General features: G+C 33.1%; 1 protein-coding gene across 2 annotated transcripts in view; it reads left to right on the plus strand.

Annotated features, from left to right (window-relative positions):
• LOC130630227 (spindle and centriole-associated protein 1-like) overlaps window positions 1–20,002 on the plus strand; it is a 43,111-nt gene that overhangs the window by 8,180 nt on the left and 14,929 nt on the right. For both annotated transcript variants that reach the window (XM_057443633.1, XM_057443632.1), the window contains exon 10: window positions 5,503–5,551. In XM_057443633.1, the coding sequence (XP_057299616.1) occupies window positions 5,503–5,551 (49 nt within the window). The remainder of the gene's footprint in view (window positions 1–5,502; window positions 5,552–20,002) is intronic.

Raw genomic sequence — 20,002 nt, forward strand, 5'->3', positions numbered from 1 at the left:
AATTGGTCCCAGGTGGTCCCTAGTTACCCATGCGGTGAAAAATCATTGACGTCACCACCTCGTTTCCAAGTTTTTTGGCCTCAAAGTTTTAAGTGCACTGTAACGGCTTCATTAATTTAATATAGGATATTGACGTTAAAGTAGTGTGATTGACGTCGCGCCGTAACGTCAGAAAATTTAACATAATAGACATGCATTCTTCGGTTACTTCAGAGAAAATTTCAGTAAGATCAAAGGAAAATGAACATATCCATTTTGCCTGTTACAGACACACGGAACTGGCGTATTTTTATATAGACTAGTCGATAGAGCCCGTGGAAAAATCCACTTAGGCAGGAGGAAAATGTAAGAACTGGTTACTTTAGAGTTTTTGCTGATGTCAGCAGTGCATATGGAAAAATAAATTGACGAAATTCAGTTTATCCGTTGCGTCCTATTGTGTAGAGCTTAAACTGCTGATCCAGAAAATGTATATGATTATGTGCTTTTGATGGGCGGTTAATTAATGAGATATAATGGTTTAAAAATTTGCTGACGTCAGCAATGGCCCATGAAGACACAAAAAATTTCTTTAGGAAATTTGTATGCCTGTTGCCTTTATCGTATAGATCTTGAAACGCTGAGCAAAATATGTATAGGGTCATAAACTTTTGAAAAACGGTTGCAGAGATATTAGGGATTGAAGGTTTTGTGATGACGTCATTAACCCGTCCATTCCGAAAAGGATTCGGGGACCAAGGTTTGGGAAACTTACCCAAATTGGACCCAGGTGGTCCCTAGTTACCCACGCAGTGAAAAATCATCGACGTCACCACCTCGTTTCCAAGTTATTTGGCCTCAAAGTTTTAAGTGCACTGTAACGGCTTCGTTAATTTAATATAGTGTATTGACGTTAAAGTAGTGTTATTTCGGCAACATCAAAGGAAAATGTGCACTTCCACTTTGCCTGTCACAGAGACACGGAACTGGCGTATTATTATATAAAGCTAGTTGATAAGGACCGTGGAAAAATCCACTTAGGCAAAAAGCCAAGTTGCTTTAGATGTTTTGCTGACGTAAGCAATGCATATACAAATAAAATGTTCTTAAAATCTTACACAAAATGTCAAATGTCAAATCTTACACAAAATAAAAAAGAACAGCTTGCAAGGTGCAAAATCTAGTTGATAAAAAGTTACAACAATGACACTCACAACATTGACACTCACAACATTGACACTCACAACACCAATACTCACAAAACCAACAGTAAGAACACCAACAGTCACAACACGGATAATAACAATGTCAGAAATAACCCATCTCAAATATGTACATCTTATAAGTGATTATGTTGAAAAACCCTCAGTATTTTATTCTGAAATGTCAAAAGTTGGCCTGCAAAGAGTTAGCACAAATCAACAAAAATAAGTTCTTTACACATTTTAAATATTGTCTATCCCTTAAAAGCTTATACAAAAATATGAAAAATCCATAGTTTGGAAAACATCAAATTTAAATCTAGAAAAATCAGTCACTTCGGTTGCATACCATCCTCTCCTGCAAAGTTACACAAAATGTAAAAATTAACCAGTTAAACACAAAAAATTTCTTTTTTAGTATGATGATCCATACTGCCCTTTACCAACAATTTTAAACCTAAATGTCAAAAATCAATAAGCAAAGAATAAACTTGAATCAACAAACATTGTATATATACGGTTCATAAACAAACGTTTACACAAAATGTAAAACAGATCGGTTGTTGAGAAACACATCTAAATCAACAAAAATAAGTTCATTCAGCATGTCGTATATTGCCAATACCCATTAATCTTCCACAAAAAGGTTATAAAACACAATAAAAAATTAGAAAAATCAGTCATTTCAGTGTATACAGTCCTCGCCCGTTAGATTACAAAATATAAAAAACAAAAACAGTTTCAGTCAGAACATTAAGTATTTTTTTATCATCAGCAAACATTTATATATCCCTATAAAATTTTGTAAAATTCTCAAGAAAAACAAAACCGTGAAACCTGGAATTTTTTTCCACCAAATATGACATCACATACAGTTAGTTCTCCCCAACAATAGTTTATATTACGAAATATAGAGACATCGGCTTATACAACAGCTTACAGTGAAGTCCAATTCTACAAAAATTTGTTCTTTCAGTATATGTTGCATGTGGTTTATTTCCACAAAAATTTACACAAAATTTTAAAAAACAGCATTTTGCAACACAAACAATATAAACTGACTTAATCATACCATCCTCTCATAATTTTTTTTAACCCAAAGTCATGAACCAACGTAAATTTCCAATCAAATGTAAAAAAACCCTGTAAAAAAACCTGGCATATTACATGTAGGCTGACAAAAGTTTAACGGGATGTCAGAAACAAAACAATAAAAATAACTTAACACACACACTTTAAATTCTATAAAATTCGTTCCACTTGTCATATTGTGGCCCCCTTTGTAAAGTTCACAGGTAATGTGAAAAAATTATACTCTATGGGCATAACAATGAGTCACACCATCCTAAAAGTTCAAGAAAGATTTTGTAGCTAGCTTGTTTCATCATAATTCATGTTCAAAAAAGAAGACATAGGTTAGAGCTAGCTAAGAAGCTTAGGATGGGAGCCTTAAAGCTAACATTAGCTATCAGTTAACAGTAGCTAAGACACCCAGTTAAATACACTTACTGGGTCTATAGCTAGCTATTCATGCTTAGTAAAAGACATTATAAAGAGAAACAATAGTAATGTAAAACAAACCAAAGTTGTCTGTTTGTCCAGCAAATTAGTTTGTTAGCCAGCTAACACCTTTATCTAGCATTTTGAATTTTAGTACAAATACATTAGTTACGCACATTAATTATGCAAAGAATTGTAAACAAATATGGCTAGCTTTTTTATTTTCAAAAAAACGCGGTAAAAACTTTAAGAATTTGAAGCTTTAATGGATTTTTTTTGAGAATGCGATTCTGCTTGACAATTTTAAGTATACTACATAAAAAAGTAACACGCAGCTTCACCGACATAAAAACGGAACGTCTAAATATATCAAAGTTCTTACTTTTTCTGAATTCCAATCCACTTGAAACTCTAGCATGCATTTTCTACTTCTAACTTTACCTTACTACTTCCTAGCTCCCCTCTTCACTTCCGAAGTAACTTATTGTGGCTTTCAACTTTATTTTTCTACTTCTACTTCTTTACTTAGAGTTTTCTTTCTCTGAATCACTCTTTGCACTTTTTTCAAGACGAAGGGAACTTTCTTTTGTGTTTTTTTCGGTGTCGAGGGACACCATTTTTGGAAAGTTAGCCGTTAAATTTTTTCCAGCAAATCAAGTTGAGTCGTTTTCATCACGTGACGTAAACAAAGTAAACCTGCTAACAAAATAGACATATTTTTTTCGGTAACATCAAAAATTTTTATGGCGACATCAAAGGAAAATGACGATATCAACTTTGCCTGTCACAGAGACACGGAACTGGCGTATTATTATATAGATTTTAACTGTTTTCTCTTATTTTGTTGAAACTTTTTTATGTCATTTCATTCTTCACAATTGAATTAATTGAAGTACTAGTTCTTGACTAGTTCCACGACAGAATAATAATAATAATAATAAATAAATATGATGGAATTTATGAGTATAAAAATATAGCTTAAAGGTAAAATACATAAAACAATAAAAATTTAGAAATATTAACAACTATTGAAACCTGTGGCAGAATCCACTTCAATTTAGTGTGCTTCTTATCACAATAAGGTTTGTTGATAGTTATATTAAAAAGGCTGAAAAAAACGTAATCCTGTAAAGGCAGTCCACTCAAAAACATTACCATTTATTGTATTTTTCTTATCACAAAATGATTTGTTGCCAATTTCATTTAAAAGACACAAACAAGACATTTAAAAGACACAAACGAAATGGACAACAACAATAACAAGATGCATGCGCTCCATAGACTATCTCGCTTTTAAAAATGCACAACTATAATGAAACATTGACAATGCGACCCGATTCTACAATTTCTGCTAACAAAAAATAAAGCCTATCATTCATGGTTAAAAGTCGCGTTATTAAAACGTGTATGGTCTTAAACGACATTTAGTTGACAAAAAATTAACATGTTCAGCATATTTTTTTGTTAACTGTGCCAAATTTTGTCGAAAATAAAGTAGTTTTAATTTTTTGACCAATTTTGGCCTTAAATGACATTTAGGTGACAAAAATCAAAATTATAATGTCACCATTATGGTCACCATACGTTTTTTGATAATTGTGCTGCATTTTGTCGAAAACAAATACCAATTTTGGCAGGCGAGATAGTATCAACGTCAATTAATTCCTGTGACTTTACCCGTACAATTTATAACAAAGCACGCACTAAAGTTCCCAACTAATGAAAGCACTTTCTTTTATCTCATGATTTGTTCTAGCCAATTAAAATTGTGAACAAAACGTTTATAAATTACAGAACATTTTTATAGGGGATGTATTATAGATGCTTTTAAGGAAAATTGTTATACCTCTATAGGCAGACGGACATACTCTTTATATTATTATATAGATTAAAAATTTCAACAATTTTTAAAAACGCACTTTTAATCCTATTCCGTTCGTCCGGAGTTTAACAATTTTTATTATTCATTTATTAGACACCTGCATATCGAATTTTTAAGTCCCATACTTCTCAATGCCTTATATTTTATAATCGAAAAATACAACAAGTCTCAGGATTATCAGGTAATCTATCAAAGATTGTAATAACAAGACCTAGGTCAGGTTAATCAGGTATTGGCCCAAAGTTATCATAAAAATGTGTACATTTGTTATGATAAATTAGTCTCAATTTCTTTAAAAAAATCATTTTTTAAACTGGTGAACATTGAGATGTCAACTCAATGTTATAGATCACAGAAATATTGTAATGATTACCAAAGAGTTGTGTTAGCTAAGTATTTAATAACAAGCAAAATTGAATTATACCTAACCAGAGGCTTATGAGGCTAGCTACTTAATTTAAAAAATTGCTTTTGTATTCTTATATTATTTACGAGTTATTGTAATTATTTGTTTTCAAATTTATATATTACAAAAATACATGCATGAAGAAGTTGCTAAACTTCAGTATTCTTTTCTTTGCCAAAATAACATTTCTAAAAACATCTGAACTTGTTACCAACAAGCCGCTTTCTTCTGCAGGCATCTTTAAAAAATGTACCATTACATCATAGCGCAGCGTGTAAACCAATCAAATTTAATAAAGATTGTTTTCTAAATAACGATCACGTTTTGATTTTCCCAATTATTACTTTGTTAGAAATTAAAAGCGCCAGATTTAAAATTATAAGCCAAGTAAAGCACCTGTATCAACATCGCGCTTAGCCCAATGGAAATTTTTTATTTTAGTCCCCGTCTCTCTTTCTATCCTTATACTCCCGCTATGCAGTTGCCAATATAGCCGTATTTACATATTTAAACTACTTTTTGTATTCTACTAGGCAAGTTAACTCAATCAACGCTTTGCAATCATTCGCTGACATGAAAACTGTAAGTAATTATACTTAGAATTTGTCATCTACATAGTATTGTCAATTTTGTAAACAGAATTAAAAGACAGACAGACGTATACGGGTATTATAATATAGACTAGTCGTTAACCCTTGGAAAAATCCACGTGTTAACGACTAGTTGTCTGTGTTTCCGTAACAGGACGCATCTTTCGCGGACAGACAGACATACGGGATACGACTATTTGTTAAAGAGGTTATCTTATACACTGAAAGGCAGATTTACCTTTAATTTCTTTTTTTCTGTTTTGTCAAATTAAGGTATCTCGTCTCATCTTTAAGCAAAAATAATTGACAAATAATAACTTGGAGAAAACAACACACAAGGCATTTTTAGATTGACTTTTGCAAAATTTGCCGTGGATTAATTATTAAATTATTAAATTTTCGCACCATCTAAAAATTCCGCGAGTTTTCTGTCGCATTAAATGGGCGTAATGAATAAAATATAAAATCCTTTCATCCGTTTTTACTGAACAAAAAATTTTCTGCGTTTCCTATTTAAAGAATGTATACATTCAATAATTTAGTACAAGTGGTTTTATGAGCGACCGGTATATCTGTTAGGCGGTGTATTATTACAGACACCAAAACAGATATTCCATATGCTAGGCCTCCTTCAACATTCCGACTTTCGCATCACCATAACAAATAAATAGTCATTTGTTTGTATCATATAAGGATCCTAATACGTTTAATTTGCCATAATTACCTTTTACTTCATTTTTCATCTGTTCATATAAAAAACCTGCGGAAAAATCTTAATAATCTTTTACTTTCCTTTCTATTAAAGCTGCAGATTAGAGCATTTACAAAATTTTAATTGTTTTTTTAAAAAAAACGCTCAAAACATTCAATACTGCTGAAATACAGCGTTTGTAGCCAAAAAAGTTTTGAAAGAAAAAAAGGAATTAAGAAAAGCAGGGAATCGCAAATTTAACGTGAAATGTGGGATTGTAATTTGTGATAAAAAGTTTGCTTCTCACCATTGCACACATGCGTGGTCACACTAAAAAATGATGCATTGTGTTCACAAGTAAAAAAGTATAACGAAAAAGGGGTTGGCATATGTCCCTTTATGCTTTTGTTTTGTTTGTTGAGTATCGCGATACGATTTTCTTATTTTTATATTACTATTCTTACCTCTCGTTACCTTTTTTATATTTTGTTTTTTCTGTTTTCTTTCGTTTTGTTCTTGTCTTCTTTTCTATTATATTAACTTGTAAAAAAAATTTGTCGACCAAAGTGTTACAACTGAGAGTGATCATAAATAAATAACGAGGGAAAATGTATAATTATTAACGAGAATCAGATAGCGCACATTGTATGAACGTCTTGATATGTTCACTACCAATGGCAGTGTAGGAGCTACTGGAATTTCTATCTAAGAAAAATGGGCTCTACAATCCACGTGCTAAAGTACATCTCACGTATTTTGCCTTTATTTTTGCATTGTGCTGGTTTTTATTGGCTCCGTACAAGAAGTGCAAATATCAGTGTAACGCAGAAAATCTTGCTTCAAAATTTAAGTTTGTCTGAAATCATTATATGCGCGTCTTCCTCTCTTATGTTTTTACTGGAAGACGTTTACGGTGGGTTAACATTACAACGCCATGTCGCTATGATTATTTTGCATTCCACCTTTGTGACGTACGTTTTGATTATGATTTCTATAACAATCGACAGATTTGCTGAAGTTTATTTAAACATCAAGTATCCGATATACTGGTCCACAAGAAAAACGATTTCTCTCATGATGTTCCAGTGGTTTATATGCGTGGTCGTTGCCGTTGTTTCCACAGCATTTGTTATTCGTTATGGTGACAAAGCATCAAACAAATTCGAGCATATATACGCCGCGTATTTCTTCCCTCTTGCCGATCTTATTTTTGTAACGGTTGCCGTGATCACGTACAGTTATATAGCGACAAAACTGATCAGAAAGAAAACGCAGATAACACCGATCACATTCGCATCTCAAGTCACAAATGAGGATATAGACAAACAAGTTCATAACCAAAAGAAGTCGGGGCCAAAACGACCAAAACCCCTGTTGTTGCCGACGCTTTTAATTACGACGTACGTCGTTTTTTTCGTCATCCCGGATATTATTTATTTTTGTATGGATCGCGGTGCATTCGAAATTGGTGAGACGTTCAGTATCGCTTTGAGTTTTACTTTTTACTGTGGTTATATATCTGATGCTCTCATCTATGTTTTGCTGTCTACAACGATTGGAAAAGAACTGCTGAAACTTATCTGTTGAGTAGCGTACTCTGTATATCAACCAAAAATGGAATGGATAGAAAAAATAAACAACGAGAAAATAATTTAATGTAGAGATAGAAAGCTATTCTTGACTTTCTTTTGAAACTATCCTGTTGTCGAGCTACTTTAGAGTTTTGGCAGATTAATGGAATTGGGTTGCGTTAGGAAAAGGGCAACTCGATTTTCTCTGTGTATATATAAAAATAAGAATTTGCTTACTTTCTTTGCATGTATGTTTATTGACAATTTTTATTTCAGAGATTTTAGTTAATTCTTCCAAACTAAATTTGCAAGTGACTTATTTTTGTTGACTGACCTTTTTTTCACCGACTCAACAAGTAAATCAACCTGCAAAAATTGTGCAGATGAAAGCATCGTACGTACATTGGTCAATGAAAGCTACATACTTTGCAAAAACCGTTCATGCATAGCTAAAGTGTACAAATAAAAAATCGTTCTAAAATAATGGTTTCTTAGCGATTCTAAACTCGCATTATTTTGTTCTTGTAATTTATGACGGAATTCAGGCTAAATTTTTTAATTTTGGCACAAGCAAACCACAAAAACTAGGTTCAAATAAAAGAACTTTATAAGTTTGATTTATTTTATTTAACATTTTTCTTATTGCCGTGTGACTTTATGTTCGTTTATTTTAAATGTAGAAAAGCAAATGCTGAGTCGTGCTGAAGCATGTGCATGACGTTGCCAAAATGCTGATTTAGCAAAAAAATTGTTGTTAAATACAGCTACTATCTTGGAAATTCTGATTGACTGCACAGTTCGATTCGGCAAAAGAATTAGTCGGCAAAAATATTAGTCACTTGAACAATTTTAGGCTCTTTTTTGAATTTAGTCACTTTTGACCGCCTAAATTTCTGAATTCAGTTACTTTTTGCCGACCAATTTCCAGACGAAAATGATCAAGAAAGTTTGGATTTTAAAGAGTTTTTGTTAAGATAAAACAACGACAAAATGGTTATAGCTATAATAAAAAAGTTTAGTTAATTTCAAGAATAATTGCATACAAGTGATAAAAATTAGCAACAAGGAAGGAAAACGACAAAAAGGTGGTCGGCAAAAAATATGCGTTTGTAAAAAATCAACAAAAAGTAGTGTTTGGCAGAAGTTCGGAAAAAAAAGTCTGCAAAAAAGTTTATTCGGTAAGTAAAAAAATTGGCAAAAATTTTAGTCGGTAATTAAAAAAGTTGGCAAAAATTTTAGTCGGTAATTAAAAAAGTTGGCAAAAATTTTAGTCGGTAATTAAAAAAGTTGGCAAAAATTTTAGTCGGAAAAATTATTGTTAGTCATCTAGCCAAAATTTAGTCAGTTATTGACGACTTTTTTTTTTACCGATCGGTGTAACGAACCTAACAGAGGCTTGATGAATATTATGAGTTCAGCACGGCAAAGCTATCTATTCTATCTATTATATAAATTTTATGATAATGGCGAAAGTTTTGTTATTTTTACATCAGTATTTTGCGAGGAACGACTACCAAGACCTCTACCGAAAGAGTATTACGATCTTCTTATAAAATTCTTGAAAGATAACAATAAATTGTCGATGAGGAGCGGCTACAAGGTGAGAAGTAAACGTGTTTATTTGCCTACACAAATATAATCGATATCAACTGAAAAAAAATAAAGGATCCGATCTCAGGACAAGAAGAAACCAAAATTGTGAGTGTAAATAATGTTTTTATCTTGCCAAGTACAATTTCTTTTTTTTTTAAAAGTGTCCTAACTTGAAAATTCCATGTCGCTAATTTTTTTCCCTCTAGGTATTTTTCAGCATCACTCTCGAAAACGTTATTGTACCTGAACAATGTTTCTGGTATCATCGAACAATTCCACATCAAGTTCAAAGGTGAAACAGAGTGAAAAGTTTTAAAAGATTGCAATCTCTATATCGCATTTAAGCATGGATTAATAACAAGGAGAAACACTTCAAACTAAAGTCGAAATCGCAAAATTCTGAGGCTCGATATTAGCACCAAATTGGAATAAACATAAAAGTTTTTACAACATTTTTCTCATACGAAATTATTGTGTTATACATTGTTCATTCATTGGTTATTTTATTGGATATTAGCCTTTTCCTTATTTTCTCAATCATGTTATAAATATTGCATTTTTAACAGATTTAATTAAAATTTGTTCTCTCAAATATTTTAAAATCTTACATTCGCTAAAATTTTTTTAAAATAAGTCATTAAATTTTTGATCCGTCTGAACTTTGTTTATGTATCTCACATCGCACTTCCACAGAGCATATTTTTGCTCTGCGACTTTGCGATTTTCTCGCTTGTGGGATTTCCATTAAGTTCATATGCAATTTTGTTTGTAAATGCGGCAAGACATGTAAAGGGTGATGCAATCATTTTATTTACGAGTGATGTGATAAAAGCTCCCTTACAAAGTTAAATTCATTTAACTTTCGAGGGAGCTTTATTCTATCGCTAGATCACAAAAATCTCTGAACCAGCGGTGTTTTTGTCTATTGCGCATGCGTTAGTGCTGCCTTTGGAAAACCACCTTTAATAACAGAAATAATGTTTTATTTTATCGAAACTCGGTGACTTCCTACCCAGCTCCTAAAAACCCTTACTGTAATGATAATTTATTCTATTAAAGGTATTGAGTTTATCAACAATGATTCACGAACCAAAAAGTACGATTCTTATTTAAAAAATGTGTGTACTTCGCGTAACAAAGAGACTGCGCAAAGTATTGCCCCGCAAAAATGTTGAAATTGTTAACTTCGTGAACTATTTTTATCTATATATTATTGTAAATGTTTATACAGGAAAAGTTATAATAGACGAAATACAAATCTATCCTATTGAAAAATTAGCTTGAAATTAGTAAAAAATTAAGAATAGGAGAGTTTTTACATTCTTTTTAATAATAAAAAAATTGGATTGGGGTGTTAAAATACCCTTCGGGTCATTTTTCACATGATAACTGAAACGTTGCAAAGTGGCTATAAAAGCATGATTTGGGCAGAATTTGTTTTTGTAACCGAAGAACTGTCATGTCTTAATTTATTTTGGAATGAGCTTTTGAAATTTTTTTCTAATGCGCTTATACCAGCAAAAATAGAGAGGCACTTTTCTTCAAAGGTGAAATCACTCATTATGCCAGCTTTCATTAAAAATAGTGGAAGCTGTATAATTCATCTGCTTTTTATATCGGCTTCACAAAAGAAAATGAAAAGCCGTCACACTTTTGAGTTCCAGTGAATATTTAAATCATTTACTTCCTATGATATATTAAGGGGGGCTTAACAATACAGTCAATAAGCGCAGGTGTAATCTTTTTATTTTCACTTAACACTCTACTTAATATTGTGGTAATCCTGTTCATATCCGTGGGAAAAATCATTTAAGAATTGTTCAGAAACTCCGGAAACAGATGTCAGCGTCGAAAAGTGTTTTATTTTTAATATTCTTAAATAAAATATTACCGGACGACCGCATACCCAAAGACATAAGGTTTCAAGTCCGCAGTCGTGTTTGTATTCACACGCATATCAATATCAACTTTATTTTTTCGCTTTGAAATAATTGAATTTCCGCGCCCGAAGGCGTAGGAAATTCTTTAAAACCGTCGTTTTTTTCTTTCGGAGCATTTTTTGAGAAAAAATCGACCCTGGGATTTTACGTTCATCTGAGAGGAGGATAGTATTGAGCTGACTAACTAACCCTGTCCCAAATGGTCAATTGAACGTCACAGATTAAAACTTCGTACCCAAGCTCCCTAAGTACTTGGGAAATCATCTAAATGATGTTTCATGCCAAAATTGGACAAAATTTGGCACACTTAACAAAAAAGGTATGCTGAACATAATGGTGACATCATAATTTTGATTTTTGTCACCTAAATGTCATTTTAGGCCAAAATTTGTTCAAAAATTAAAACTACTTTATTTTCAACAAAATTTGGCACAGTTAACAAATAAAGTATGCTGAACATGATAATGACATCAAAATTTTGATTTCTTGTTACCTAAATGTCATTTTAGGCGAAAATTGGTCCAAAAATTAAAACTACTTTATTTTCAACAAAATTTGGCACAGTTAACAAATAAAGTATGCTGAACATGATGGTGACATCAAAATTTTGATTTCTTGTTACCTAAATGTCATTTTAGGCCAAAATTTGTCCAAAAATTAAAACTACTTTATTTTCGACAAAAATTGGCACAGTTAATAAAGAAAGTGTGCTGAAAATGTTGGTCACATCAAATTTTTGATTTTTTGTCAACTAAATGCCGTTTAAGACCATAAACGTCTCAACCGCAAGACTTTCAACCATGAATGATAGGCTGTATTTTTTGTTAGCAATTTTTTTTAAAATGTGAGTTTATTATGAAACATTGCGTTTTGTTTGCGGTTGTTATAACATATAATGTCACTTGTGTGTTTTATCTTCAGAGCTTCATGCACCAAACCTGTTCGAATGTTTGGCACGATAACACAACGAATTAGTAGGTTGTCATCAAATATTTTGGTAGCGAGCGGAAATTCTTAGAGCCTCCAGGGCTTCTTGTTTATAAGAATTTGACGGGAAAGCAATAACTTTATTCGCAATTATATTGATTTTTAATGTTTTTAAAAACTATAATAAAAATGTAAATTCTTCAAACCAAATGATGGGTTCCAGTCGTTAGGTGGAAATAGGTCCTTAGTTGGAAATTCAGTAAAACGAAAAGAAAAAAACAATCAATTATGCGTGCGTGATCGCAGAATTGTGTTCAGTTTGATCAAATGTTTAAAAGGGTTTCTATATCGCATACGCAATACGTTTGATTTCTAAATAAATAAGAATAGTTTAAAATGAGATTTAATAAACCTTCGGTCATCATTTTTTCAAAAGAGGTGATGGAGAGAAATCATTGGCTGCTAAAACATATGAGATGGCTGTACGACTTTGATATTATACGCTGTCAGAGACTCACTTAGTCAACTTTGGATACAACGAGAATAAAGTGTTTTCAACATTAAAAGGTGGTCCCACGAAAAATCAAAAAAAAAAAAAATTCATCTTATTTTATCGGAAATGTTTTATTTATTATTATAAAAAACTTTTTTTTAAAAAAAAGTTTAAATAGCCGTGACGTCATAGTTCGCGAATGATTTTTTGTGTGTTAAGACAATTCAGCAAATAGAATGATATTCTAGAGAATCCAAGATCGTAATTTCATAATTAGAAATATTTATTTTATTTTATTTTCTATAATTATAATCACATATTATATATTATATATTTTTGTGTTTATTCTTCGAGTAAGGGACATACACACCACCCTCTTCAGGGAAAACTTGTCTTATTTTCCACACGACAAACAACGGTTATAACTCGGCGATTGCCTTTTCCAAGTCGTTAGAAAACAAACCAAATGAATTGCTTGTAAGCAGCAAACCGAAAAGATTTGTTTGTAGGCGTGTCTTGCAGAAATTTCCCTCTTGTCTCGTGTAAGCATATTAAAGCGAGACAAAGTTGCTTGAAATCCTCATTCTCAGTTATACATTTTATTCCTAAAAAAACAACGGAAATTTGTACGATACATATCATTATTATTTGATATTTTAACAATACTTTTTATGTAGCTTAATCATATTTAAAAAAAATATCTTTAAGCACATATACCTTGGAATTGTTTGTCTGTTAATACATCCACTTCCGTGCAACAAAGACAATCAATCTCCCTAGTTTCAATCTTGCAGTTATCGCACTTGCACCATTCGTTTCTCCCAACACGAAAACTTTCCCAATGTTTCACTAAAAATATCGTTTCCCTCTCAGTTACAATGTTTTTATTATCATCTTATTTAGTGGTCTCGAATTAAAAAAATTTGCAGCCCTGTGCCTGTAAAAAGCTCATCAAAGGTTTCCATCTCATTATCACCGTCCTCATCTTCTGTTTGTCATTGTTTTCTTCTTCAATAATATCATACTCTAATTCTTCTTCGCTGTGTCTGTGTTCATATATGTGATCTGAGTATCAAGCTTTTCTTTCTCTCTCTCTGGAAATGCGGTTTGTAGCACTTTCGCAACCCAAACTTCACATGCGCATAATAAGTACCTATAATTGCGCTACCATATCCAGTCCAATCATTTTATGAAGTACATTGTCTAAATGCTGCAGAACAGTGATAGTTTTTTATTATTGCGGAAAATCTAACAAATCTGAGCCAAAAGATGACTGCCCAGGTTTTAAAAGTGCCAGAATCCGTGGTTCCAAATTCCCTAAAAGTGTTTTTGGTCCATACGGCTCCATTCGCTTAAGCTTTTAGAACCACTCGGTGTTACTTTTACCCTTCCGATAACCACTTTATAGTTTTTTGCCCAAATTTTGATTTTTTACGATTTCATAGGTAAGGTGAAGATCGAGTATACATATTTAACCCAATGTTCAACGTCGTATTTTGAAACAAAGCGTTTTTCGTGTTTTTTTACCTTAATATGCTATAAAATCCGCAAAAGAAATCAAATATAGTTATAACTTGGCCATTTAATGGCCAAATCTATTTTCTAAGCCTAAGCAAAAAATTAACTTCTGATAAGAATGTTTTCATGTCGAAAATGATTGATTTTAGGCCTTGGTCCGAATTTTGCAGATGTTGCGAAAGTGCCATATTTGAGAAATGCATGGTCACAGACCACACCCATATTTTTACAAGGAATTTCCTTCACTTTTCTTACATACAATGTTAGCACTAGTGTGAGTAAAAATATAAAACTATTACCTTGAATTATTGTTTTTACATTAAAACCAACATTCTCTTTGCTATAAAATGGCACTTTTACCACCTATAGGATGTATTAATGCCTACGCTATTATGTTGTTCGGATAATATGTTAGTAAAAAGTTGTATAATTTTTTAATATTTGCTTTAGGATTTATTGTCGCGAAACCTAACTTTTGCGAATTTCTCAAATTTTGCAAATTTTGGTCAAAAATCCTGTGAAACGACATTGACAATAATATTTAAGGACTGAAATTGGTCTATTTTTATTGCTTATTTTGCTTAGTGTTAGCTAACCTATTATAATGTTTGCATGCAAAACTTGAAATCTAAGAAATTATTGTAGATCATAAGGGTACCGGAGAAATTATACCAGACGAGCAAAAAATGTACCACCTGCCTTTACTTGGAAATGATTACTTTACTGATAAGATAATTTCTAGTACGTTCTTTCACTTTTCAGAAAAAAGCGCGATATTTTGACGTGAGGAAAGGTATTATTTAGCAAAAACAAATAGTAGCGAAGGGTTAACAATGTTTATTAATATCTACTATAAGAACAAGTAAAGGAGTCTTAAAACCTCGCGGAGTTTAACTTTGCAGTCTACCTAACGTCTAAAATTTATTTTAGGGTGGAGTGCCTTCCAGTATTAGAAGTCCTATATAAAAACGCTATGAGCGCTCGATAAAAAACTTATCGTGTGAAGCCCATTAACAGGCAATTTCCCAACAGAAGTAGTAGCCAAGACTTGCGTTAGCCTAGTTCTAACACTTAGGCGTCACAAAGGAAGAACGGAGACTAACTGACTAATAGAGAATACATAAAGCGTTAACTCAAAAAAATAGATAAGACTAAATGTTACATTGGATAAGTGAAATCTTTCGCCAGTAAACCAAACGCGACTTAATGGTATATAGAACCGAAATTTTTATATATACAGTTATTTCCTGGAACTCGAAACCCCAAGGGACCAGAGAAAACAGTTAAAGACTTAAGCGAAGCTCTCGTTAATTCGAACTTAGACAAAAATGAGATGTTAGTTCCAGTTAAGGCAAACTTACAATTGTTACAACCCATAAAGTTTCACTGGAAGAAATTTCGTATGTCGGCTTGACTTAACCTTGTTGATAGTTCTTGTTCAATAACTCGACTTATTAGGTTGATGTATTTGTAAAGAGAACTATTTAAGAATAGTTTTTTCCAAACTTGTGGCTACGTTACATACCAGTATTCATTTTTCGAACATTTATTTTCTTAGACATAGACACTAAAAAGATTTAGTTATTGGAAAAAATTAATTTAAGGGGGACCAAAAAATGGTTAACATTTATGCTTTAAATTAACATTTATGCTTAGTAGGACTCAAGTTCTTTATCATCAGGAACCTCGGCGACCATTTGCAAATCGCAACCTGCAGTATCATCGTATCTCTTTATTTTTTCCACCAGCGTTTCTTTTGGTATCCCTCCCAAAGTTTGATTGGGATCAAGAGTTATCTTTTTGCATAATGATCGAACTTTATCGTATATTATACGATTCGGATTTCCACACAACAAATTAAAATGACTTTCTTTTTCCACGACTAGCTTCAAAGACACAACCCTTTCTTAATTTCCGCGTTAAAAAACTTGTTCAACTTCTTTAATTTCATCAGTGGACCATTTCCGTCTTGGGCTGTCATTGCTTCAACACAAGATTTTTCAGGAACAGGACTCGATTCCGGATCAACAAATTGTATCTTATTAAATTTCCGACACATTTCGCCCCTCTTGCTGTGCTTAACTCTCTCCGACGAACATCGTAATATTTTTTTTGTGTTTTCTCTGAATGCAGAAGCAAATCAGCCACGTCTTTCGACCCTTGATGGTGATGCTCTAGGACCGCTGTTGAAGCTGATTTTCTAAATATTGTGCATGTCAAGTTCCGAGCATGCTTGTCGCCGCCGTAAACTCCAGCTTTTTGCCAAGAAGCATTAATTTGCCGACTAATTTGTCCAGAGTCCATTTGGCCACCATTAAATGATACAAAAAGGTACGGACTTTGTCCAATAACTTGACTTCCTACGCTATCCACGAAAATCTTCATGTAATCGTAAATATGGCGCTGAAGATAAAATTTAGCTGTTCCATAAGCGCTAGCTGGTTTATGTTTCTTTACACGAATCCGGAACATGTCTCCTTCCCAGCAGCCATTGTTAAACTCTTGCAGAGTCAAATTAGAACAAACGCCAGATCTTTGTGTGTTCTGTAAACATATCATATTGTTGACCCAAGTTGACCAAACATCCTCTAGTCACTATGGGGCAACATTAATTGTTGACCCAAGTTGACCAAACACCCTCTAGTCACTATGGGGCAACATTTTGTGTTGACTGTCTAGAAGCCTTGGTCAACTTGGGTCAACAACAAAAGTTGCCCCATAGTGACTAGAAAGGATCTGGTCAACTAGGGTCAGCAATAAAGGTTGCCCTATAGAAAATAACAACCAGAAACATGGTAAAACTTTTTAATAGCAAAAAGTACACTTAAAAACATATATACATTGCCCTTGGTATTCTTAAATAAACACTGGTCTGATAAAAACTAAATAGAAGATCCAGACAGGATTTGCACCTGTATATTCATGTCTTCAAATTAACAGAATACCAACTGAAAGCTGGATCATAAACACTTTATAAAATTTTGAGCTCTTTAAGAAAACAAAACACCAACACAAGCATATGAAAACTCCTGTGCATGCAAACATGCCCATTTCTGGGAAATGAGATAATAGGTGAGGCATTAATTGCTTTGCTAGTTCTGAAACAAGTTTGTCTAGATGAGTCACTAGATCATTGCACATGCTAAGGCCACCCTCAAAAATATAATTGGTTAGAGTCACCCCACGGACTCACTTTGAAAGGCGAAAGTCGAGTCAGGGAGTCAGTAAATTTGTAAAAAATAAGCCAAACAATCCACGAACAAACTTCAACACACAACAAAATCCACCATTTACCTTTTCAGTGGTCCTCCGAATTACAGTCGTTATGTCCGAATGTTATTTCGATAGGGGACTGCGCTGCACTACTCAGTGCTATATTTTTCTGCTTCGCATTTATACGACAATACAAGCGAAAACCATGGGAACAACACTGACTGATAAAAATCAAACTTGAAATGAAGGCTAAAAATACAGCTGGCGTACATTTAAAACGAATAACAAAATATGGCTTCGAAATATAGTATTTTTATAATTTTTCAGGAAAAATTTTTACACGACCGACCGACTCACTTTTGTAATTAGAAATGATGCTAACCAAACATATTTTCGCCGGTGGCCTAATCAACAATTTCTTACAAAACATAAGTAAAAGATGAATAAAAGACTTTAAAAAATATTCTTTTAACCTTATGTTGTCTAAAAGAAAGAATTTAAAGTGAGCTGGCGTTTGATAACTTATGACAGTGAAGTTTTTTTCTATGTGTACATCAAAAACAATTTTTATTGTGTACAAACCAGAGGGGAGGGGGGGGGGGGACGTGATACTTTTCAACCAAATACATGTCTGTATTTTTTAGTGTAGCCATTATGAATTGAGGGAAAACACGCTGTTCACACAGTCACCTTTTTATAAATAGGGGCTGAATTTCTTGTAGAATCTTTGTGTTTTAACTTCAAACCTGTCATATTGTGTAGTTTTAGGTGCGTTTTTGCTAATTTAGTCTTACTTTAATTCAGATATATAATTGTAGTTCTTGAATAATTAAAGCTTCTTCTGTGAGAGTTTGACTGTGAAAGGTCCATGCTTTCCCTCAACTGAAAGTTGTACCATGTGACATTCTGACTGGAAGAATTCAAGATTCATTTTATAACCCTTGTTGTCCATCACTGACTATTGTACTATTGTTTGAAGAACTCAATGGAAAATGGCATTTGTAGAAAGTTGTAGCTCACTAGCATCTTTTTCACATGCCAGACACATGTTAGAAGAGCCCATAGTTAAAATATAAACAAAGAAATCTAGCAAGCTTAGCTAGCTACAGACAAATATACAACGTTAACCAATCAGATTGGTGGAACAATCAATCGCTGCTGAAAAAAATGCCTTAAAAATACAGTAGAAATAACAAGACAACACAAGATAACATATACTACTTGCATCATGGCATGGCTAGCGATAACTGCTTTCGCAGAAATCAGGACGAAAAGAAGTGCCTGACCCGACCCGCGTTGGTAGAAGCCGAACCGTTTCGACCATTCTCGACTATTCGAAACCTCGGTCAACTTGGAGTAACTGATAACACAGGTCGGATCAGTTCTCAATTTTTCCAAACCTTAGTGTTATAAAAACTTGTTATAAAGCACAAGGTAAATTCAGAACCAATCCGACTTATTTCAATATTAAGAATTACTTAGTATTTTCTGCAAATTTATTTTTGACAAATTTATATGCTGTCATCAGTGCCATAATTCAGGAACTGAACTACATACGTAAAAACATATATACTTGGTTTTTAGATTAGAAGGTAGCTATCAGAAAACACTAGGGCGCCGGTAAGCGCGAATACGCCGTGAAAAGTGCGGGTGTATTCAAGCGAGTTCGGCGTTTTGAAAAAAATTCAAGTATTCGCCCGAAAAACCCTGCATAGGCCCGAACAATGCCCGAAAAAAAAAAAAAAACAACAACAATAATATATGATTCAAAAAAACTATAAAAATTAAAATAAACTTACTATGTGGTAGCAAAGTTCTTAGAAGAACTGTTTTTGATGGTTTTTGAAAAAGTTTATTTTATAATACAGTTAAGGAGTTAATAAAGTTTATATAAACTTTATTAACTCCTTTTTCTTCAAGCGCCTTCTTCCCAATCATCGTCTGCATGGTTTGTTACAAGGAATTGCATTTCGGGAATGTTCCGGGCGAGTTGAAAGTGCGGGCGGTTTCGGGGGACAGCCGCCAATTTTATTTGAAAAGTCGCACCGAACTCGCCTGTAGCTATATATGCGGGCGTTTACAGCTTATCGGCACCCTCTTTCAGAAAACGTCAGACGTATAGTTCCGGCAATACCTAACATTTATATTTCCCTTTAAGAACACTGCAATGATCAAGAAACAAAACTTGAGAGAAATAACATTTCCAGTGCAATTTTTCTCTTATATATAGCTATATATACTACTACTACTTAATGTTAAAGCCTGCTGTCAGTAATGACACTGACAAATGAGACTGTATTATCTCTCAGCTAGCTAGCTAGCTAGCTAGCTATAAAGACAAAATACTTTAGACCATGAAGAAATATGTGTATTTTCAATACAGCTCATTAGATGAGCCGGCTCTAGCTAGCTTGGTAGCAAAGCTTTCTGTTTTTCGCTGTAAAGTCAAACAACCATAAACCATAGAGAAATATGTGTTAACTTACAACAAAGTTTG

The sequence above is a fragment of the Hydractinia symbiolongicarpus genome, chromosome 2 (genome assembly GCF_029227915.1).
Source record: "Hydractinia symbiolongicarpus strain clone_291-10 chromosome 2, HSymV2.1, whole genome shotgun sequence".
Classification (NCBI taxonomy): domain Eukaryota; kingdom Metazoa; phylum Cnidaria; class Hydrozoa; order Anthoathecata; family Hydractiniidae; genus Hydractinia; species Hydractinia symbiolongicarpus.